This window comes from Impatiens glandulifera, chromosome 1 (assembly GCF_907164915.1).
Source record: "Impatiens glandulifera chromosome 1, dImpGla2.1, whole genome shotgun sequence".
In the NCBI taxonomy this organism is placed as follows: Eukaryota; Viridiplantae; Streptophyta; class Magnoliopsida; order Ericales; family Balsaminaceae; genus Impatiens; species Impatiens glandulifera.
The window spans coordinates 17,567,475-17,591,451 of record NC_061862.1 but is presented as its reverse complement, the minus strand read 5'-3'; the positions used below and the strand labels follow the sequence as shown (position 1 = coordinate 17,591,451).

The window sequence follows — 23,977 nt, the reverse complement described above, 5'->3', positions numbered from 1 at the left end:
CCCCTGATGCAGGCGCTTCTGAAGAACGTTTTAACGTCCTCAATCAGAATCGGACCGGATTCTTCGAGGAACGGTCGAAGGCCGGTAAGAATGAGGGATTCGAACATGAGTTCCTTTGCGTGCAGCCCGTCCCATTCCTCCATACATGAATCGAAATCGATGCTTAAAAAATTTCCCGAGGTTCGGCTCGGCATGATTGCGGATTTGAGAGAGATGGAATGCAACAGATTTTAGAAGTGTTTTATGTGTTAGGATGTGTTGAGTTGAGTGAAGGATGGCCATTTATATAGGGTCGGTTTTGGAGGGAAAACATAAGCTTTGATTGTCAGTTTTGTTTTATTAGACAAGGGAATCTTTATGTTTCCAAGGTTTATTGGGAAGAAGCAGATTGCGGAGCTCGAGGTAGGTATTAGTTGAGAAGTAACCAAGTTGGTTGGATAGTAAATGTTCAGGTGGTTGGGGGTTATCTCATTAATTAAGGATTCCTCTTTCATTAATTGCATTAACACAAACGAGGTTAATCAAAAGAGACCGAAAATAACATAGATAATACCGAAAGGTCATGAATAACATCGAATTGAGCATAAGATCGAAATAAACGTAGGTAAGGCCGAAGAAAACATGGATCAAACCGAAACGATCAAAGATAAGTTGGATAAAGATACACCCGGTGCATGAAACAAAACGACCGGGTGCAGGAAGGAGTGACTCAGTATGCTTGGGAGTTGATGACACCGGTAGGGTTGTTATGGCGGTTCCTCCTTCTCCAAGCTCTCTCGAACCGCTCATAGAATGAGTCGGTTATCTCTTTGGTCAGTACTTGGGCTTGGTTCAAACCTTCTCCGTGACAGGTCGGAACACCAAGCTCCACAAGAAGGCAGCTTAGTTGGGGGATGAGGCCGACTGATCGGATGCCAACCATCCAAATGAGGACGTCAAACAGCACCCTGGACCAGTTCACTGGTGTGCCGGTGATTATAGCCGCCATCATGTTGAAGTTCGAGGTACTGTAGGTATTTGTGACATCTTTCCCGAAGATGCTCCTACCGATCACATCATTAAGGAGCTGATATTCAGCTCTCAAGTGTGATTTTGTACCGTGATCCTCAACTGGTTCGTCAGACCGTGCGAGGGTGATGGAGATCTCAGCCTTTATATTGGCCGGAACATCGAGATCTGTCAACCCTTGCTTTGGCAGGTTAAAGCACCGCGCAAAGTCTTTCTCCGTGAAGTCAAAGAGGATGCCTCCCACCTTAGATTGGATGTGAGTTTCAAAGTGGGGAGTCCCTCTGAACACCCTGGCGTGGTAGAAAAACTCTAGTATGGATTCAGGATAAATGGTGTGCTTGTCGTCCAGGAAGTACCGAAGACCGGTATCCTCCAGAGATTTGATCATCTTATACACTTCATAGTGTTCTGTGCTTGAACAGGATTGAAAATCAACCTGAAGGATGTTGGGGAACTGAGACATTTTTGTCTCAGTGAGAGGATGATCTTTTGACTTGTGAGTGTTTTGGTGAATGTTTGATTCACTTAAATACTAGTTTGGGCAGTATCCTATTGTCCAGGTATTAAATGGGATGATATCTATTAACTGCAGGATAAAGGATATTGCATGAAATAGGTATGTTTGCAGTCTAGGATGTTGGTCATAGACCTGGACTATGAAAGATATCATCAGATCTTCACGTCTTTTTAGGTGCGACCATTTTACTTTGAAAAAGCAATGTTTCAGAACAGATATTTTGAAACACTGATAATTATTCCACTTCTGTTTGAAATTCAAATAATCTAGGATAACCTGCTTCCAAACCGGTCAGTCATCAGTTGTTCATCCCGATGCGGTTATTTGGTGCATGCACCAAGTAGCCGGTCGGTTTACTCTATCTGATGAACTGGGCGGTTCTTCCATAGGTATCTTGAAAATTTGAGGTCCAACAGTTTAGGAGGAACTACCAGTTTTATCTGTCCGAACCGGTTCCCTTTAAGCATCCTTAGGAAGGATCTGACTAATGTCGGTTAAACCGAGAGTAAGTCTGAATTGAGAGAACTTAGCTTCCTGTAGAGGCTTTGTGAAGATATCGGTTACTTGTTGATCAGTCGGTACGTATTCCAGCCGGATATGCTTCAGCGTGACATGTTCCCGGATGAAGTGGTGTCGTATGTCAATATGCTTGGTCCTAGAATGGAGAACCGGATTGTAAGTAATTGCTATGGCACTCGTGTTGTCACAGAAGATCGGGGACTCTTCGGCTGTGACACCGAAGTCCTTCAGCTGTTGTTGGATCCAAAGTAATTGTGAGCAGCAGCTTCCAGCCGCAAGATATTCAGCTTCTGCAGTGGACGTGGCTACCGATGTCTGTTTTTTACTATGCCATGAAACAAGTCGGTCACCTAGGAACTAACATGTTCCGCTGGTGCTTTTTCTGTCAATCTTACAACCTGCATAGTTTGCATCTGAGTAACTCGTTAGATTAAAGGACGAGTCTTTTGGATACCACAGACCGACATCAGGTGTGCCCTTTAGATACTTCAATATCCTCTTTGCAGCTGTGTAGTAGGATTGTTTTGGATTTGCTTGGAATCTCCCACACACACCGACTGCAAACAGAATGTCCGGTCTACTCGCTGTCAAGTATAGGAGAGAACCGATGATGCCCTGATATGCGATCTGGTCTACCGATTGGCCCTCATCATCCCTGTCCAATTTAATCGATGAGCTCATTGGGGTAGCCGCTGAGGAGCATGTGTTCATTCCAAACTTCTTTAGAAGTTCCTTGGTGTACTTAGGTTGGCTTATGAAAGTTCCTTCCTTGAGTTGTTTAACCTGAAGACCTAGGAAGAAACTTAATTCTCCCATCATACTCATCTCAAACTTGTCAGTCATCATTTTTGAGAATTTATCACATAGCTTAGGATCGGTGGAACCGAAAATGATATCATCTACATAGATTTGAACAAGTAGGATATGTTCCTTCTTTTCAAATTTAAACAACGTTTTATCCACCGAACCGATGGTGAAATCATGTTGTAACAGAAATTCGGTTAGTGTATCATACCAGGCTCTAGGTGCTTGCTTTAGACCATATAAAGCTTTATTTAACCGGTATACATGGTTTGGAAATGCAGCGCTTTTGAAACCGGGTGGTTGTTCAACATACACTTCTTCACGTAGGTCACCATTTAAAAATGCACTTTTAACATCCATTTGAAAAACCTTAAAGTTTTTGAAAGCAGCAAAGACTAGAAAAATTCTAATTGCTTCAATCCTAGCTACAGGGGCAAATGATTCTTCAAAATCAATGCCTTCTTCCTGTTTGTAACCTTGAGCCACTAATCTGGCTTTGTTCCTTGTGACCAAACCGTCCTCATTGAGTTTGTTTCTAAATACTCATCTTGTTCTTATGACCGATTGATCTTTCGGTCTAGGGACTAGGTACCAGACTTTACTACTCTCGAACTGGTTTAGCTCTTCTTGCATTCCCAAGATCCAATCCGGATCTAACAATGCTTCATCTATTCGTTTCGGCTCAATCTGGGATATAAACGCGGAATTGAAGTATTCCTCCAGAACTTGACGCCTAGTTCGAACAGGTTCTGAAGGGTCACCTATAATTTGCTCAGGAGGATGTTTAGTATTTCTTCTGAGGTTTAGTGCAGGGATGTCTACCAAATTACCGTTTACTTGATCAAGGCTAGACATATCGGTAGGCCAAACAGGATTATCAGACCGACCGACTTCCTCGGATTGGACCGAAGTGTCAGCTTCCTGTTGTGGGACAGCTTAATCCAGCTGGGTTTCAATATTACCCATTTGGTCATGGACAAACCGCCTGAAGACCGGAGTCTCATCTTCACTATCAGAGTGGATATTGTTGTTTTCCAATCTGTTGTGTAGATCAAAGTATGATGTAGTATTACTTTCAACCGATTCATCGAAAACAACGTGAATTGTTTCCTCCATGGTTGAAGTTCTATTATTATACACTCTGTATGTTTTACTCACTGCTGAGTAGCCTAGCATGATCTCGGTATCGATTTTTGCATCAAAAACAAAGAGTTGGTTTTTCCCATTTATATGTATATAGCATTTACAACCGAAAATCTTGAGGTACTTAAGTTTGGGTACTCTATTAAAATAGACCTCATACGGTGTTTGTTGTGAAATTTGTTTATTAAAAACCGGTTTTGTGTATAACATGCAGTATTGATAGCCTCAGCCCAAAATTTCTGAGCAATGCCGGAATCGGCTATCATGGACCCTGCGGCTTCCTTGAGAGTCCGGTTTCTTCTCTCGGCCAGGCCATTTTGTTGAGGAGTCCTAGCACTAGACAACTCGTGTCTAATGCCGGATTCATCAAGGTATGCGGTTAATGTACTATTGGTAAATTCAGTACCTCGATCACTTCGAATGCTATTAATGCGAGTTGATTTTTCATTTTGCAGTCGCTTAAGAAGTGTAATCAGGTTTGATGCGGTTTCACGTTTAGATGGTAGAAATATTACCCATGTAAACCTAGAGTAGTCATCTATAACTACCATGGTGTACAGCATACCTCCTATGCTAATGACCTGAATTGGTCCAAATAAGTCCATATGAAGAAGATCTAAGCATCTACTAGATTGGATATTTCCTTTACTCTTAAAGGTTGACCTAGTTTGTTTACCCATTTGACATGATGAGCAGACCTTATCCTGATTAAACACTATATCAGGAATACCTTCAACTAGCTTTTTACCGCGAATGTAGTTTAAAGTTTTCATGTTCAGATGGTTTAGTCTCTTATGCCATAACCAGGTTTGATCAGTCTTATCTATCATGCATATAGGATGTTCTACTCTAGTTTTCCAGTCTACCTTGTAAATATATTACCTATCTTATTTCCGGTTAGCAGTATAATACCTTGAGAGTTCTTAACTAAGCATGCATGTTTAAGAAATTCTACCGTGTATCCAGCATCACACATCTGACTAATGCTAAGCAGGTTAAAACGTAGGTTTTCAGCTAAAAGTACATTATCAATAGTTAGGTTACCATGGACAATCTTACCCTTGCCCACAGTTCTACCTTTAGAGTTATCACCGAAGGTGATTAGAGCACCGGTTTCTATTCTGATGTCGGTTAGCAAATTGTTATTTCCGGCCATGTGCCTGGAGCAGCCGCTATCCAAGAACCATTCAGAGTTTCCTAGCCATTTCTTTGGATCCTACAAAATGTACATATTTACAACTATTTGGTACCCACATTTACTTGGGTCCACATGCGATTAGTCCCTTGGGTATCCAAACCTTGATAAACCGGACAGTCTTCTTTGCTAAGGTTTTAACCGTCCTTTTGGCACTCGGTCTCGTGTATCTCGGTTTTTCTACATAGGTCTTAAATGGTGGTGATCTTCGGTTTGGTGATCTTTGGTTTGACCTATGCAATTCAGGATAGGCTTTCATATATTTGAGGATTTCGGCTTTTCTTTTCACGGGATCAAGCCACTTTTCAGAGTCGGTTGGACCAACATAGTCGTATTTTAGCTTTTCTTCCTTATAGTATGCGGTCAACTCTTCTTCAGCGGTCCAAGAGCTTTTAAGGAATCTTATAAGGGGAGGTTACTTCTTGTAAACCTTACTTTCTCTACGGGTTTTTGGTCTTTGGAGCTATCTTCTGTGTATCCTAGGCCGAACTTGCAACGGGGATGTCTGTAATGACTACACATTTTCTTTACTATATCACTAGATCTCTTATATGCAGCCATCTTATATTGGAGTCGGGCATTTTCTTCATCGGTTAGTTCTCTAGCCGGTTCACTAGATTGTTCGGTCTTAGGATTTAACTTGGTTTCTAAAATGTGGGTATCATCAGGTTTTACGACCTCCGGTTCGGTTATAATGGGTGTCTCTGGTTCTGTCGGAATGGGTATTATAGGATCGGTTCTAATGTTGAGGTGCTTAGGCAGCATTGCTAGTAGGTTCTTATATTCTTCTACCATGTCATTCAATGCATTGTATAATTCATCTTTAGTAAATTCATCACAAGGAGAGTCAAATACCTGTTCCTCATTTGCCATGAGGCATGTGAGTTCATCATCGCTGTCACTGTGAGCCCACAAGCTTCCTCCATCATCGGCTATCAGTGCTTTCGGTACCTCACTTCCTTCACCGGTTTGTTGATAATTGTTTCGGTTATCTTGGTTATCCGGTTTCCGGGTATCCCTCCTCGGTTTCCTGCATTCCCACTTGAAGTGTCCCAAACAGTTACAGTTATAACACCTTATATTGGATTTATCAACATAGTAGTTGTTTGTCGGTTGGCTTCTTTTCATGAACATCCCAAACTTTTGTGCGAGCATAGCCATGGCATCCTCGGTGAACTGTTCGGCGGTTCTGATCGGTGATGGAGCAAGAGCAACCGGTTCTATGGGTGTGATCAATGCTCTGGTTGAGGTTGAGGCCGAAACCTCTTCTTCAGTTCTAGATCTCATTTCAAACTCATATGCCTTAAGATCTTCGAATACATCGTGTAGCTTCATCTTGTTTAGGCAGTTTGATTCCCTCATTACCATTGTCTTTATGTCCCACGCACTTGGAAGAGATCTTAAAGCTTTCATGATGACCTCCTTGTTATCATACCTCTTTCCAAGTGTTGCTAGCTCATCTAACACGCTAGTGAACCGGTCACTGTACTCCTTCATTGTTTCTCCCGGTTTCATTTTGATGCTTTCAAACTTCTGTGTAGCCACCATTATCTTGTTCTCCTTTGTTCTTTTATTTCCCTCAAAGATCTGGATAACCGTGTCCCATGTCTCCTTTGCGGATTTGCAATCTCTGATCTTGCAGTATGTGTTTCTGTCCACACTGTTAGAGATCCGGTTTCTAGCATGGTTATCCAGGTTGTTTCTCCTTATATCTTCAGCTGTCCATTCTTTTCTGTCCTTATTAATGATTATCGGTCCTTCGGCCAGAATGGACTCCATCTCATCATCCAAAGTGATTAGGTGTAGGTGCATGCATGCCTTCCAGTTGGCAAAGTCATCACCTTCTAGCATTGGAGGCCTATCCTGAAACATGCTTGCTTGAGTATTGTTAGGATCTAGGTAACCGTTGGAGGACCGGGGTTGGACCGGTTAGCGGTTCTCACTCGAAGGGTGGTGGTTAATCCGGTTAGAGATTAACACCGGGGTTTCAATACTACACAACCTGTCACAAACCATTGAACTAGGTTCAAGTGCGGAAGAGGTTTGCTTTCAGGTTGAAGCAGCACACTTGTATAGTAGGCAGAACCGGTTTCGGATGATGAAGGTTAAAGAGAATGGTGGGTCGGTTTCAGTAACCTGGTGATTCGGCTTAGATAAAGTTAAGTATGTTATAATGGTACGGATCGGTTAGATAATGGAACCGGCAGAAAGTAAATGACAAAACAGATTTTATGGATGTTCGGAGATAAAACTCCTACGTCACCCCTTCCTCTCGAAACCGCGAGAAGGATATTCACTAAGGAATACAAGTGCAATCCGATCGAGACTTATTTCCTGCTCGATAACACTCTTACAATTTACACCGAAATTGTAAAACACACACTTTAACTTTAGCACTTAGGCTTTCTAGAACAACACAGTCTTATCACTTGTAGAGTAAATGCTCGTAGAATTTCTCACTTGTCTCACTGTATGTCTGTATCACTGTATGTCGCACATTTACTCTTCTTCAACTGCCCCTTTTATAGGTGAAATATGCCAACGGTCATATTTCACTACCTTGAATCTGATTGGCTGAGCAGGGGTGCAGAGGTTCAGTGATTCAGAGCCTGCGGTCATCTTTTCAGACCTGACGGTCAACCTCAGACCTGGCAGTCTGTTCTTCCGGTGTGTAAGACAAACCTGCTAGGTTTGTCTTTTACTCAATATAGACACTGTCTGTTAGACAGTTGTCTATACTTGGAAGATCTCCTTTCTGACTTATCCCGAAGTGGAAAGATCCTGTAAGACTGTCTTCTGCAGCCTGCAGACTTTCCTCAGACTTGTATGGATATGGAAGTGTTCAGTCTGTTCCTTTGGTATCATTCTCAACAGATACCCGAATTGTCATCTTGTACTGGTCGGTCATTTGACTTAACCGGATGGCTTCCGGTACGAGTGATGTAACCGGACTTCTTCCGGTTATTCCTTTGCCTTGTGGCTGGTCGGCTGTCTAATGTTTCCGGTTTTTAGGCTTTGGCCGATCCTTTCTTTGTGCGGTTATATTCCAAGTGTTCCTGTTCGGTTTAGTGACTTGACCGGCTAGTTTTCTTTAGCCGGTTCTTTTGTTTGTCCGGTCCGGTTCCTTGTTCCTGCATGGAAGATTTATTTAAGTTAGGTTTATGTGAACCGGTCTAATTTTATCTAACACTAATCTACTATAAATCTAAATTTTTTAAAATAGATATTAAGGTTAAAAATGGAAACAATAAAAGATGTTATTAAGAATAGCATAATAAATAAGAATGAATGGATTAGTTATTTTTTCATTTAAATTAACTTAATTTAAAAAATTAAATAACTTCTTCCTCAAACGGTTAGAATCAGAACCGATAAAAATACCGATTGGTTAACATATATGTAAAAAATAAAGGCAAAATTGGACCTAACCTAACCTAGTTAACTAGCTACCCATTAATCAACTAATTGAGCCCTTGAAGATGATGTACATATTTGTATGAGTTCATTCAAAATTGACGTATTAAAATAAATTGCAAATTTCTTAAATTAAAAAAAAAAAAAAAAAAAAAGTCAAATACTCCAAATATATTTGCATACAAGATAACTCATCTTATTTAGGATAACATATTTTAATATGTTAAAATATATTAGGATTTGGAAATGACAGAAATTGACAATTTATTTCTTGAATATATCCAACAAGTGAGGATCAGACTGACCAAGTTCACATGTTACTCTTTTTCCGTGGACCCAAGCTCAGTGCCCTAGCCTCATCTCTAAGAACAAACTTCTGTATTTTTCCGGTAGAGGTCTTCGGCAGCTCCTCCTTGAAAACCACAGTCTTTGGCACCATAAAACGAGCCATCCTTTCCCTACAATACTCCACCACCTCTTTTTCCGTCATCATCATCCCCTCCTTCAAACTCACAAAAGCACAAGGTGTCTCTCCCCAGAATTCATCCGGCCTAGCCACAACCGCCGCCTCATTCACCGCCGGAATCGTATACAAAACCGACTCCACCTCCACACTACTTATATTCTCTCCTCCGCTTATTATCACATCTTTAGATCGATCCTTAATCGACAAATACCCATCTTCTTCCATCACCGCCACATCGCCGGTGTAAAACCACCCATCTTTCATACACTTTGAAGTACCAATCGGATCTCTAAAGTAACCCAACATTACAGACCCACCTCGAATAACAACCTCACCTAGGGTTAAACCATCCCGTTTCACGCTCTTCCCAGTTAAAGGATCCACAACATCAACCGCAGTCGACAACAATGTCCCAACGCCCTGTCTCGCTTTCATCCGAGCCCGATCCTCCGCCGGTAATCTATTCCATTTTGCCTTCCAGGCACAGGAAACCACCAACCCAGCCGTCTCCGTCAGCCCATACCCATGGCTGACTACGAAACCCAGCGCCTCTGTCCTGAACAGAACGGCGGAAGGAGGAGGCGCGCCGGCGGTGAGAATATGAATCGGTTTTCGGAGCGGTTTTCCGTTGGACAACATGTTGAGGACCACCGGTGCTCCACACATGTGTGTAACGTTATGTAAATTGATCGAATCAAAAATAGAAGCGGCGTCGAATTTCCGGAGACAGATATTTACGCCACCCAGAGCTGCGATTCCCCATGGGTAACACCAGCCGTTGGCGTGGAACATCGGTAGTGTCCATAAATAGATCGGTTGTTTTGGCACCGCCCAATCGATTAAACTATCAACTGTCATGAGAAAAATCCCACGGTGACTATGAACGACCCCTTTCGGCGACGAAGTGGTACCAGATGTATAATTAAGAACAATCGGATCAAAATCGGTTATTGGTCGGACCCAGTTGAAGTACGGATCTCCTTTCTTAACCAAATCCTCGTAAGTCGAAATAAAATCATGGGTTGGAATTGGGGATTCGATTTCAGCACTGTCGTCCTCGATGAGGACGAGAATGGGGCGAAGAGAATTAGAAGGGAAGAGGGATATCGATTTGAGTATAAGAGACGATGATTGGCAATCGACGAAGATGAGTTTTGATTGGCAGTGACGGAAGAGTAAGGATATGGTACGAGAGTCTAGTCGGGTGTTGATGTTGTTGAGGACGGCGCCGGACATGGGAACGGCGAATTGGAGTTCATACATGGCGGGGATGTTGGGAGCGAAAACGGAGACAACGTCGCCTTTGCGGATGCCAAGGGATTGAATAGATGAAGCGAGTTGAAGACATCGACGGTGGGTTTCCGACCAGTTGTAGGTGATGGAATTGTAGATGATGGATTTGCAGTCGCCGTAAACGGTGGCGGCTCTTTCGAGGAATCCTAGCGGCGTGAGTGGGCAGGAATTTGCTCCGGCGAGCTTTAACTCATCCATTTTTCTCAATTCTGATAGCTAGCTGAGGAGAAATTAAATGTAATAAGTAAACCTCAAGAGAGTTTAATTCGGGCACGTAATATGTCAATCTAAGTGAAATTTATATAAACAAAATACTATCAAAATTGTGGTTAATAAAAAAGCTTATCATTAATTACCTTCGTCAGGTCTTATCCTCGAGATGCACGAGACCCATTATATATACTATAACTATAACTGCTCATTTAGAAACACTTTTTTATGTTTGTTTTTATCTTTATCTTGATATTGACATGTTTCATAGATATGGATTAAGTATTAATTTTGTTTTTTTAGATGACTCCAAATACTTCATATTTTTTTAAGTTTTATAACAATAAATAAATCAACTCAAAAATATCTAATTACATCTATTACTGATACCAAACAACTACTACATTAATTATTTTAGGGCATGTCTTCTCCAATGTTTCTAGAATATTCTTTGTAGTGGGTTTACTTAGACGATTTGATCTCCCTTGGGCTAGAAAGATTAGCGCACTATGGGGCAAAGACTTTAATGAACTTCGACATTCCCTTGAATGGACCGTGACATCAATGGGCCGTAAAAATCTCCCCCACCTAAGTTGTAGCCGTCCTCGGCTCGACCTTAGACTGGTACCCTTCAATCTTTTGTCTAAATTTCCGCAAATGATCATTTCTTTCCCGGCTATCGACATCGGGTAGACCTTCCCCACACGTCGCTCATTTTTAAATGGTCTCTCGTATTTTTGCACAAGCCCCTTGAGCTCAGATTGTAGAGACTTACACTATTGTAGGAGTAATTTCCTCAATCCTCGGCCCTCCTCCTTAAACCTGACTGCACGCCTCTTCAGATCTGTCAATTTCTTCATCTTATTGGCATCTTCTTCTAAGGATGCCCGAGCAAGATTTGCTTCCTGTCCTAAGGATTCGGCGAGAGTGAAGGTGGAGTGACTTTGACCAACATAACTTCTGGCCAAATTTTGTGGAGTTGATGGTTGTGTGGTGTCTTTGTCCTTGAGCCCCTCGAAGGCCTCCACACACGCTATCTGGACTTTCTCTTTTCCCTTTGAGTTGTCATCATCATCCATCCTGGAAAAAGTGGGAAATGTCTTTTTCCCACATTTTCGACCTCGGTTGAACTGCATTGTCGAGAGCTGCCCATTCCCTTTGATTCTCTTTTTGTTGGGTATCACACTAGTCTTCCCATGATCCAAAATGATTAAGGAATCAGAATAAGGCATTATACAAGCACGTACCTGATCGAACCACTATAGTCCCAACACTACATCATAGTCCTCCATAGGGAATAACGTAAACGAGACCGTTCCCTTCTAGTCTCCGATGCTGGTGTGCACTTTCTTAGCCTCCCCGGTCACTGATTTGGCTGTTGTATTCACGGACTTTATCGTCCCTCTCGTTGGGTGGATGCGAAGACCCAACACCTTAGCCACTCCTCCACAAATGAAATTGTGAGTAACTCTTCAACATAGTGCTAGAAAGGTTTATTGTGTGGTAGGAGACATTGAGCAGTTTACAACCTCGAGACGTTAACATTCGAGGAAACATTTGGAAGGATGAAAGCCTTCGAAGAGTGAACGCACAAGAAAAGCACAAGCGCTAGAGGAAACGAATGAGAAGTGTTACTCACTCAGGAGGAGTGGAAGGCATGGTTGAAAAAAGATGAGGAAGTCTCGTTGAACTAGTGGAAAAGGGATTCCATAGATAGTGGGAACCGTGGTCGAGGAGGTAGAACTCGAGGCATATGCTAAGGAAGAGATGGCTGAGGAGCATTGTCTCGGAAAGACAAAGAAGGTGGTTCGGGTGTATATGAAAAAAGTCGCATTCGGTGTTTTAATTGCAACGAGATGGGCATTACTCAACACAATGTCGAGCAAAGAAGAATGAGGTAGTACACCTTACACACGCGATAAACGTCAAACCAACATTCCTTACGGTAATCTCGAAGGAGATTCCGCCAATTAATGTTGTCATGCTGAATAAAATGAAGCTAACTCCATAAATTCGAGAAGCTAAGAATGACAAGACATCAAGAGATACTTGGTTCTTGGACAACGGTGCTAGCAATCACATGACTGGCAATAAAGAGAAGTTATTTGAACTATACGAGGTAGTCACCAGAAAGGTGAAGTTCAGAAATGGTTCCATAGAACAAATTTGTGGAAAAGTTTTTATCATGTTCGAATGCAAAAATGGAGACTAGTGGCTTCTCGAGGGAGTTTTTTTCATTCCTTCTTTAAAAAGTAATATGGTGAGTCTCGGGCAACTTACCAAGATGAGTCATAGGGTGGTGATGGATGGAGAAGAGCTTGAAGTCTTTGCTAAGAACACTTCATGCCTTATCATGAAAGTGAGACAAACTCATAATTGACTATATCAAATTTGTTTGAAATTGGAAAAATCGGTTTGCCTTTTAGCTAATCTTGAAAATCCAGCATGGTTATGGCATGCTCATCTCGGTCATGTCAACTTCCAAGCACTAAAGTCCCTTATAAATAAGGAAATTGCTATTGTGTTTGAAGAAAGTGTAGTATGGGATTGGCAAAGTGAAAAGAGTGACCGTCCCTTCAAAGTTTACGAAGAGGTTAATCACGAGCATGTTGGAATTCAAACGATCTCATTCGAGAGTGGATCGACAAGAGGATAGTCTACTTTCAGAATGTTCCAGCAAGTTGTCTCGAATCTTCCACAGCTCGAGCAAGTGACTGAACAAACAAACCAAGGCAATGGTCTACCCACTCCATGGTCAAGTGGACACGTTGGGAGTGATGAAGAACATGTTCGATATAGGAACATGACCGATATCTTGGAAGAAGCACCTCGAGTGACACTTGATTTTGAAGAGTTGATGTTAGCACAGATGGAGGAGACGTCTTGCTACAATGAAGCGACTGGACAACCACAATGGGAAAATGCAATGGCTAAAGAAATTGAAGCCATCGAAAAGAATGAGACGTGGTCTCTTGTCCCATTGTTAGTAGGACACAAGGTAATTGGAATCAAATGGGTATTTAAGCTCAAGAAAAACTCAAACAGTGAGTTGATCCAGCACAAAGCTCGTTTAGTTATGTGCAACGACAAGGCATTGATTTCGAAGAAACTTTCGCTCTAGTCGCTCGAATGGACACAATTTGAGTCATTCTTTTATTTAGAACGCAATTTGAGTCATTCTTGGCTTGGCATCTGGTTAGCAATTACATCAACTCAATGTAATGTCAGCTTTTCTCAATGGAGAACTGAAAGAGAAAGTGTATGTGACTCAACCAGAATGATTCAAAGTCACGGGGAAGGAAAATAAGGTGCTTAAATTAAAAAAGGCCTAAGGTAAGCTCCTCGTGCGTGGAATCTAAAGTTGGACAAAAGTTTGAAGCAAATGGGCTTCGTAAAGTGTAGACAGGAGCAAGTAGTGTACACAAGAGGCAACGCTAATATCCGAATTATTGTTGGTATTTACGTGGATGATCTTATTTTAACATGTAAAGATTCAAAGGTTCAAGAAGTAGATAATGGGGGAGTTTGAGATGAGTGATCTCGGATTGCTTTCATACTACCTTGGAATCGAGGTAGCTCAGTTCGAAGGAGGTGTCTCGATGAAGCAGACAACATATGCCTTGAACAATTTGGAATGTTTGATTGTAACTTAATAAAGGCACCGATGGAGCATATATCTCAATTTTTATAAGTATCCCGAAAGACAACCAGTTAATTATTGTTTATTACTATATTTTACATAGAAAAAAAAACGTGTATCTTAAGCCTTGTTCTCTTTGAGTTTTAAAATAACTCATATAAAATTAATTTCTAATCAATCACATCATTCATTTCATTAATCAAAATATTAAAATATTCTTTATTTAAAATTATTATTTTTTATTTTATTTATATATATCAATACCTTTTAAGTCTTTTTACCAAAAATAACCATCACCTCCTTAAAATTATCAACAATAATTATTTTTTTCTTCTTCTAAGTTTTTGAAAAAACTCAATTCAAACAAGGCCTTAAAAGTATTTTAAGAGGTGTTCATTGTAATTCTTTCTTAACTTTTTAAGAGTTATGCATTATATAAATAGATAATAAATATGATCGTGCAACGCACAAAACGTATCATTAAATTCTCTATCAAATCATAAGATTAAGACCGTTAAAATTTCGAATTGACTCTTAAAATTTTACGATTTTACGTTAGGTTAACGAGTCTGGTTTTAAGTAAACTCTTAAATATGTAACTCTTACGATTTTAAATTTACGATAATAAGATTTTACGATTTTAAGAGTTTATAAATAATTTTGATTTTACTATTCTATACAAAGTTTAAAAAAATAAATTTATATTTAAAAATTTAAAAATAAAGTTGTTTTTTATTTAAATAAATTAATTAATATAATTAATTTTTTAAGTATAATTTTTTAGTAGTATTATTTACTTATTATTATTTTCTAATTAATTTTATATTTAAATATATAAATTTTTAAAATTAGTTAAATATAACATTTTTAATTATATATAAATAATAATAATATATATATATTCATTTTTAAAATTAAACTCTTATCATTTCAAATTCATTAATATATTAACTGATATAATTAATAAAAATATTATAAATTAAACTAAATACTCTTGTAATAATATTTTTTATAAGATATCTAAAATCAGATTTAGCTACAAGAGTAATGTTTGAACTGATTTTTTTTTTAAAAAATAATTTATAATGATTTTGAAGTGTTGATATTTTTAATATTATAATAAAATAATAAATAAATATTTTAAATAAAATACATTTTAATATTTTAATTAATTAAATAATATAATAATAAGAGAGATAATTTATACAATTTATTATTATTATTTTTTAATTATTCATAATACTAAAATTTAACAACCATTATTGAAATTGACATAGTTAAGATAGTTTGATTTAGCATATTATTAGTCTTATTATTCTTATTTACTCCAAAATTGTTGTTAAACTATCACTGATTGATGATTTTGCCAGTATTCCACAAGATGAGTCTCAAACACCAGGGTGGTCATCCTTTCCCCTAAATAGCCACCTGAATCCTCAAATACCCGCCGGCGCCGGCGACTATCACGGCGAGGGTCGGCTTATCGCCTTCACCACACCCAACAACTACGCCCAGAGACTCTCACAGCTATTCCGCCTCAAGGGCTGGCACCCTCTTTGGTGTCCCGCCATTGTTGTCGACATAACCCCTTCAACCACCACCTCAATCCGCCGCTTACTCTCTGCTCCTCCTCCCACTCTTAAAGCCCCTCTTCAAGATTTCTCTGCCATAGCTTTCACCTCCAAAACAGGAATAGCAGCCTTCTCCCAAGTCCTAGATCAACTTTCTGCACCCCCTTTATCTTCCGCCGGCGAGATATTCACAATCTCAGCACTTGGCAATGACGCTAACCTCTTGGATTCCACGTTCGTTAATAAAATATGTCACAATCCGGAGAGAATTAAGGTCTCGATTCCCGCAATTGCGACGCCGGCCGGATTGGCTGACTCGTTAGGGACAGGGAATGGCCGGAGAGTGGTGTGCCCGGTTCCTATGGTCGTCGGTCTCACGGAACCGCCGGTAGTTCCTAATTTCCTCGACGACCTCACTGCACGAGGATGGATTCCAATGAGAGTCAACGGCTACGAGACGCGATGGGCTGGGGCGAGTTGCGCTGAGGATGTGGTTAATGCCGGCGAGCGATTGGATGCTCTTGTTTTCACCAGCACGGCAGAAGTGGAAGGACTGCTGAAGAGCTTGAATGAATATGGGTTGGAATGGTTGGAGCTAAAGAAGAGGTGTCCATGTTTGCTTGTGGCGGTGCATGGGCCGGTAACGGCTGCTGGGGCAGAGAAGCTGGGCGTGGCGGTGGACGTGGTGAGTCCTAGATTTGACAGCTTCGACGGAGTCATTGGCGCCCTCCAATCAAGATGGCAACATGACTCCGATGAAGTGGTCATTCTTGAGCCAAATAAATAATTGTATAATAAGAAAACAGAACAAGGAGTTTTAATGATCTACTAGAATCACTTCAAATTTAAGACATCTAACATGATCATAGTGGATTAGGATAATCTTTACTAGCGAAGAAACAAATAGAGCAAAAATAATGGGTATTCTTTTTAAGGATCTTATGATTACAACAGCAGCATTGGTAATAAGACTAATGAAAGTAGTTCCAATCTGAATTTGGGATCATGAAGATCTCTACAATAATATTAATATAATTAAAATGTTACCAAAAAAAAATTAAACTCATTCAATAACTGAAGTGGATGGAACCATGGACGCCAAATCTAGTTCTTCATCAGAATCAATTACATACTCAAAATCATAATAAGGATTTACCTGCCCACCACAATTATTATGAAACACAATCAATAGGTGCCGTCCAGATTGATCAATCTTACAAATAAAAAACCAAACCATACCTTTGGCCTTGGGGTAACTGCTTGGAAACTATGAAATTCTGGAGTCGCAAAATCAGGAGGTTTGAGAACGATGTATGCTCCCTTGTTTTTATACCTGTCCTTTGTTGCCTGTTGTTGTTCAAAAGCAGAAAACAAACAATTGAATTCCTCTTGAGTAATAATTGTTTCAATTTGATGAGCAGGAGGAGGAGCAATAAGAGTATAATACCTGAAACTGTGGATAATCTGGTGCACTGAATAGAGTGATTAACTTCCCAGACTCTACAGTGTGATCTATAGTGTACCCTTCATCCATTCCACCAAGACCGGATCTTTTTTCTCTTGCATCTGGACCTTCATGGGATCTGATAATTAACTGACATTACCAGTTATGGCATCAGAAATCAGAATCACCAATCTTCTTCCAGATTATATACTCTCATCACACCAAAATAAACTCTGGAAATTGAACAAATGGACAACTATATATTTTACAGTCATTTTTGTTTCTTGTTAGATTGGATTCCGATTCAAATCCAACAGAAAAACTGTGAATAAGTTTTACAATATGGGTCACACCAAATTCATATACACCTCATTCCCAAATGTGATCTCATCTGGATCAACACTTGGATGAAAAATCTCACAAAAATAGTCTTTCCATTGATGATGCTATTATGCATTCTGATAAAAAGAAAGACATGGACAACATATAAAGTTTAGTTAACCCCTAAACTTTAGATGACCTTGTCCATTTACAAAGTTTATCCACAAGTAGTACACACTTCTAGACACAAACCTAGTTCCCCACATTGAAAAGGGTACATTCTCATGTTCTGTCATAGCATCAAAATGTCATTTATAGTTATCAATAATATATAACATTTATGGTAAATTAAAGAATCGCATCTGAACAACCATAACAGTCAGCAAAGTCACAAATAGCTCCCAAATATAATAAGTACATGATATGGAGGGTAAAAAATCAACTTAGGAAAGGATGAGTACTAAACAGGTTGAATGAAATGAATAAATCACCTTGAGATTGAACTTCCTTAAGAACTCCTCTGTACAATCAGGACCCCATAGAAGGCCAATGCCTCTCTCTTTATTTGGAGAAAGACCAGGACTCATGGACGGATCAGACCAAAGAATATCACCAGGAATCAAGTTCGAGCCTTCCCAAGGAGGATCCAACACACTTCTCCGAGCTTTCAATAACTCCTCCAATGAACCAAGAATCAAAGGAGGGGGGCCAGGACTAGCAACAATCAATTTGCGATTCTTCTTCCCTTTCGACCTTTTGGATGTGAAAACTGGAGCAGCACGAAAAACCCCTCCATGAGCAGTGTAAACATTCCCTGCTATAATAGAAGCTAGTGGAAGTCCTTCAAAACAACCTAAACATTTCCGATAAACATGCTTTCCTTTTTCACCATATTTCGCCAAAACTTCAGCTTCAAAACCGTAAACAGAGGTGCAATACTTTGATTCATGATTTCCACGAAGAAGATACACCCTATTTGGAAATAAAATCTAGAGAAAAAGAACGATCATCATGAGAATTTCAAAAAAAGAAAGCAAAAGCACACAAATTTGGGTAATGGGTTCCAATATCACCACTAATAAGTACCTTCCAAGCTAAGAGAAGAACGAATGTCTCAAGTCCCCAAGCTCCCCTGTCTACATAATCTCCATTGAACACAAAAATACGATTCTCAGATGGAAAACCCGCGTTCCTAAGAAGAAACAACACATCATGTAGCTGCCCATGAACATCACCAACCACCACGATGCTCATATCATCGCCGCAGTCATCGATCTTCACGCAATTAGGTTCTTTGTGAAGCAACTTCGAAGCAGTCAATACCAAACTATCGAAAACCTGAACCGGTAACACCGTCGGCAATTCCGTCGGCAAGAGGTTTCTAGAAGACCAATCGAAAACCTCCATCATTGTCATCACCCAATCGATGGTCAAATGACCATCGGACGGCCATAAAATAGGGATCTGAGGATCAGGCTTCACCTGGATGTTAGACGAAGAATTCTGATTAAGATGTTCTTCGGATGAAACCGAAGAGAAGAAGTCTTCATCAGAGGAAGATGGGGGCTTGGGATTTTCTTCGAAGTTCAACGAGTTTGCATCAGTTGACGTAACAGCAGTTGATCCTACTATTATTGGTTCCGAATTCGATGGTAAAGGATCTGAAGGCGTCGCCATTACTGATCAATATGGACTGGTATTCTTGAATTGTATCATTCCAAAACCTATAAATTGAAAAAGTGAAATTAGCAGAGCTGAAGAACAGTACGTCACAAAGGAGGAAGAAGAGAGGAAATTTTGTACAGGACGAATGAAAGACGGTAATTTTGAAAATACTTGAATTTAGGTTTAGCTTTAGCTTTAACAAAAAAAAAAATGATTTTTTTTAATTAATAAAATAAAAAATATCAACAAACATTACAAAGTTGAATATCTATGGCAAGAACTTCAACTATATTAATTTAAATCAACATCAAATATATTATATAAAAATAATAATAATAATATTTATTTATAACATTATAAGTCTAAATAGTCAATACTATCAAATATCAAATCTAGAAAATAATTTAAGATTTTTAATTTGACTTTTTTTTAATTTCATTTATTATTTTAAACCACAAATATGACAAAATTATAATAATATATAACCAACTTTACAACTAGGAATCAGCCTGTAAAGTCTAGTTGAAACTTGAAAGTTCTAGTTTGATGATCATATTTAATTTTAGGCCTTTTTTTTTTATGAAAACTTAGATCAACTTATTTGGTTCTATATTATTTTATCAAATAGTTCAAATATAACTTTTTTTTCTATGTAATTTTAAATATTACATAATTTAGTTATTTTACCTAAATAACATCAATTTTCTAACTAACTCTACGTCAAACAAGTCCTAAACAATCTGTCCTCACTTCAATTATTACCATTATTAAATAAAATATTTTTAGTTATTTAAAAAATAATTAAATAAAACAAGTGTTTGTCCTCACCTCAATTATTAATTAAAATATATTTAATTTATTTTTTAAAATATTAAATAAAATCTAATTTTCTCTCATCTGTGTTAAACATCAAATTTTGCGGCTTAAGTCGAGAAAGTTACAAAAAGAAGTCTACTTAAAATTCAATAGTGAAATTAAAAAGTTAAATTTGTTGAAATTGAATAGTTAAATTAATGACATAAATTAAATTTATTTATAAATATCACATAAATAATAAATTAACTATATCTAAAATTATTAAGACAATTTAATATAATTTTAACAAAAAAAGAGTTCAAAATTCTGAAATTTGAAAAAAAAAAAATCTAAAATCTCAATTGGTTTCTAATAAGGAACCCAATTTGATAATCGGTCTTAAATAATTTCAACTTAATTAAACATATTTTCATTTACTCTCATCAATTAAATCACTTAATTCAATAAATAAAATAATAAAATATTCTCTATTTAAAAATAATAATAATTTATTTTATCATTATATATTAATACCCTTTAAATATTTTTATCAAAACAAATCTTGTTTTTAAAAACCACAAAAAAAAAATATTATTTTTTAAAAGATAATATGTATAATATTCCTTATACATGTAACAAATTTTGAAATATCCCCACATATATATATATATATATATTTGTTTAAAATTGAATATAATACTCTAAACATTTAAAATCATTTAAAATGTTATAAAACTAAGTTAGTTTTGGTTGAAAATATACACAAATTCTCTTATACGTGATATATTTATTTTTTTTATTTTTTTAACTACTATGCGGCAAAATTTTCATTTTCGTCTTGAGATGACTTCTTCAACTTCATTCTCATACGACATTGCATCTATTTTGTTCCATTCCAAACAACAATGATGCAGACTAAGGCGACGACGAAGTTGTTACTCATTCGTCTCTTTCATATTTATATATGTTGTTTGTGTTATGCAGGTAATATGAGATAGTCTACCTACAGTTAAAATGTAAATAATATTATTACTCTTTTTAAATATTTTATGTATTATTCTAAAAAGGGAGAAAGAGTTTGAGAGTTAAACAACAATAAAGTTAATTTGAAGAATATTGGATTAAAGTATTAGGTCAATCCACTAAGCTAGTTAATTTCAAAAGGAATGGATTAAAGTGTTAGGTCAATCCACTAAGCTAGTTAATTTGAAGAAGAATGGATTAAAGTGTTAGGTCATTCCACTAAGCTAATTCAAGTTAAAAGAGTATTGTACAAAATCTTCAAATTGAAAGTTAGAGATAATTACTTATTCCAGATAATAATGTGATTACAACTTACAAGAAGAGTAGATTATAAGTAAAAAAACTGAAAATAAAATTGAGTGGAACCCCATTCTTATTAGTGTACAACTTACAGCAGCATATTTGCAATTCACCCAAAAAGAGAAATGAAAATGAAACAACTTTGATACATGTGCTGAACAGAGAATGTTGAGAGTTAGACAGATAGAAAGACTGAAGGCTGGAAGAAAAATAAATTACAACTGATGAAGGAAAGAAAAGGAAACTGTTGGATCATCAACACTCAAAGCAGAACTGTTTGTTGCCTCCTGGATTCTCCTCCTGATTTAGGACAGACAACTGACTATGATTTCATGTTTGTTAACAACAACAACAACAACAACAACAACATATGACTGTTACAAGTCAAAAAAGGATTACGATATGGCAGCCAATTTGGTAACATCTTTGCTAGATCTGTTGTATTTCATATGACTGTTAACAAGTTGTCCAGCTGCAATAGCCGACATTAAAGAAAGCTCCCCTGCAAGAACAGCTCCAGCCACAATACTGGCCAACATCCTTGCATTCGATCCAGGTGATTCTCTGTTAGCTCCCTTCACTCCCAACAGATTCAGGCAAGCCGATTGCGAAGCTAACTGGGTACCACCTCCAACAGTCCCCACCTCAATTGATGGCATTGTAACTGATACATGAAGATCTTTTCCATCATTCACAGCCTCCATCATTGTTATGCAATGAGAGCTCTCCACATTCTGAGCTGGATCCTGACCAGTGGCTATGAATACAGCTGATACTATATTAGCTGCATGCGCATTGAACCCGCCAAGGGCACCAGCCATGGCTGACCCTGTTAGATTCTTCAGCATGTTCAGTTCCACCAGTGTTGATACGTTTGTCTTCAACACCTTCTTCACCACTTCTTCCTTGATGATTGCCTCACACACTACTGATTTCCCTCTCCCTTCAATCCAGTTTACAGCTGCAGGCTTCTTGTCTGAGCAAAAGTTTCCTGAAAACAAATGTACAAACGAATAAACAAACAAACAAACTCTGTTTCTCAATTCTCAATTCCTAATTCTCAATTATCAGCCATGAGAGAAGTGGGTTGGGTTGGGTTTAATTACCGGAGATGCCAACTACATCCATGTCAGGGAAGTCGGACATGAGGAAATCAAGAACATTCTGAACTCCTTTTGATATCATGTTCATCCCCATAGCATCTCCCGTGCTACAGGTGAATCTCATGTACAGATTCTTTCCTGCGATGGCGCATTTGACTCCCTGAAGTCTAGCAAATCTGCTGGATCTGTTTATCAAGAACCCATTTAGATACAATAATGTAACATGACGCAATTGAATCTAAACATAGAGAAATGATACCCACTTGTTGAAAACGATGGAAAGGGTGTCGAAATTAATCGGATCCTCCATAAACATTTTCAGATCTGCAGCTCTCTTCGCCGTGGGAAAGCGAACAACGGGAGCTCTAGTCATGCCGTCTTTAAAAAGAACACTAGTGGCACCACCGGAGGCGTTGATCGCCTTACATCCTCTATTCGCACTCGCTACCAAACAACCCTCAGTGGTCGCCATAGGAACGGAGTATTCCTTACCATCAAGAAGCAGCGGTCCGGCAATGCCAACTGGTATCTGAACATACCCAATTGGCATCTCACAGCACTGACCCAAAATTGACTCGTAATCGAATCCTTCCAAGGGAAGTCCATCTAGAGTCTTACCAGTAATTCTCTGTAACGCCTCTCGTCGAATCCCAGCAGCTTTCTTACAGTCACCGAGTTTAGATTCAAGCGAATAAGAAGGAATCTTACCATCAACAACCGCCTTAACGATCTCTTCATCTTCCCCTGTAATTATGAATTTCTCTTCCGAAACCGCTGTCACTGCTGCCGCCGCCGCCTTAGGAGGATGAGAAACCAAAGGGGATGAGTCAATAGAGGCGGCACAGGGTGTACATCGTTTCTCCTCGTTAAGGATTAAGTTATCATCGGAATCCCAGACATCATCTTGAGGAGATCGTCCTGTAAAGAGGGATTGAACGAAATCGATCCCAAAGAAACCCAATAGATAAACGAATGAAGCTATGAGTGAGAGAACGGCGACGAGCTCGGAGAGAGTAACGACGTGAAGGGGCATGGAATTCCTGATCTTTTCTCTCCATCGATGGAGGAGGAAGTATGCGACGGTGAAGAAGAGGGTGAAGAAGATCCCGTTGGTTAGATAAAGTGGTAAGGGTAAGGCATCAGAAGCCTTGGCCTTTTGAAGATGATGACGACCCTTTGAGGTTCCCTCGGCGACGGCCACTTTCGCCGGCCGGATCGAACTCGCGGGTGGTCGCCGGCCGGTGTCCATTCCCGCGAGAAAGAGAGAGAAAGAGGGGAGAGAGAGCACGTGGAGAAGTTGAAGTTATTATAGTGAAGAAGGAAAGGTTAAGCGGATCTTCAGCACTTATAGGCAGGCCAGCACATGGACTTTTTTTATTTATTTTTTTTTATTTTTTCAGAAATAATTATTTATATGTGAGTGCATCACATATTTAGAAAAGTATAATATAAAATATCATGTAATAATATTAATAAAATAATTAAATAGTGAGCATTACAATTTTGAATATTTAAATTAGTAAGACCAAAAGAAAAAAGATCAGAA

General features: G+C 38.7%; 3 protein-coding genes across 3 annotated transcripts; all 3 read right to left on the bottom strand.

The window, feature by feature from the left end:
• Nucleotides 1-8,847: 8,847 nt before the first annotated feature.
• On the bottom strand, nucleotides 8,848-10,589 carry LOC124920717 (2-methylpropanoate--CoA ligase CCL4-like). The gene has a single exon (XM_047461272.1). It carries the CDS (start codon nucleotides 10,555-10,557, stop codon nucleotides 8,911-8,913), a length of 1,647 nt encoding a protein of 548 aa, XP_047317228.1. The 5' UTR covers nucleotides 10,558-10,589; the 3' UTR covers nucleotides 8,848-8,910.
• Nucleotides 10,590-16,684: 6,095 nt separating this feature from the next.
• On the bottom strand, nucleotides 16,685-19,327 carry LOC124921310 (serine/threonine-protein phosphatase 7). Its single transcript, XM_047461946.1, has 5 exons — nucleotides 18,632-19,327; nucleotides 18,037-18,534; nucleotides 17,228-17,374; nucleotides 17,020-17,127; nucleotides 16,685-16,936 (listed from the first exon to the last, which is right to left on the bottom strand). The coding sequence occupies exons 1-5, from the start codon at nucleotides 19,220-19,222 to the stop codon at nucleotides 16,844-16,846; spliced, it is 1,437 nt and encodes a 478-aa protein (XP_047317902.1). The 5' UTR covers nucleotides 19,223-19,327; the 3' UTR covers nucleotides 16,685-16,843.
• Nucleotides 19,328-21,383: 2,056 nt separating this feature from the next.
• On the bottom strand, nucleotides 21,384-23,733 carry LOC124919760 (3-hydroxy-3-methylglutaryl-coenzyme A reductase 1-like). Its single transcript, XM_047460086.1, has 3 exons — nucleotides 22,695-23,733; nucleotides 22,435-22,616; nucleotides 21,384-22,319 (listed from the first exon to the last, which is right to left on the bottom strand). The coding sequence occupies exons 1-3, from the start codon at nucleotides 23,678-23,680 to the stop codon at nucleotides 21,724-21,726; spliced, it is 1,764 nt and encodes a 587-aa protein (XP_047316042.1). The 5' UTR covers nucleotides 23,681-23,733; the 3' UTR covers nucleotides 21,384-21,723.
• Between the last annotated feature and the right edge of the window lie 244 nt (nucleotides 23,734-23,977).

What these genes read in the sequence shown, in the direction of transcription:
- LOC124920717 (XM_047461272.1), bottom strand. Translation starts at nt 10,557, where the DNA reads ATGGATGAGTTAAAGCTCGCCGGAGCAAATTCCTGCCCACTCACGCCG.
- LOC124921310 (XM_047461946.1), bottom strand. Translation starts at nt 19,222, where the DNA reads ATGGCGACGCCTTCAGATCCTTTACCATCGAATTCGGAACCAATAATA. An exon ending in TTCTTCTCTTAGCTTGGAAG is followed by an intron (nt 18,535 to 18,631) that starts GTACTTATTAGT and finishes CTTTTTCTCTAG; the next exon opens with ATTTTATTTCCAAATAGGGT. An exon ending in CAGTTACCCCAAGGCCAAAG is followed by an intron (nt 16,937 to 17,019) that starts GTATGGTTTGGT and finishes TGTGGTGGGCAG; the next exon opens with GTAAATCCTTATTATGATTT.
- LOC124919760 (XM_047460086.1), bottom strand. Translation starts at nt 23,680, where the DNA reads ATGGACACCGGCCGGCGACCACCCGCGAGTTCGATCCGGCCGGCGAAA. An exon ending in CTTTCCATCGTTTTCAACAA is followed by an intron (nt 22,617 to 22,694) that starts GTGGGTATCATT and finishes CTTGATAAACAG; the next exon opens with ATCCAGCAGATTTGCTAGAC. An exon ending in GGATGTAGTTGGCATCTCCG is followed by an intron (nt 22,320 to 22,434) that starts GTAATTAAACCC and finishes ATTTGTTTTCAG; the next exon opens with GAAACTTTTGCTCAGACAAG.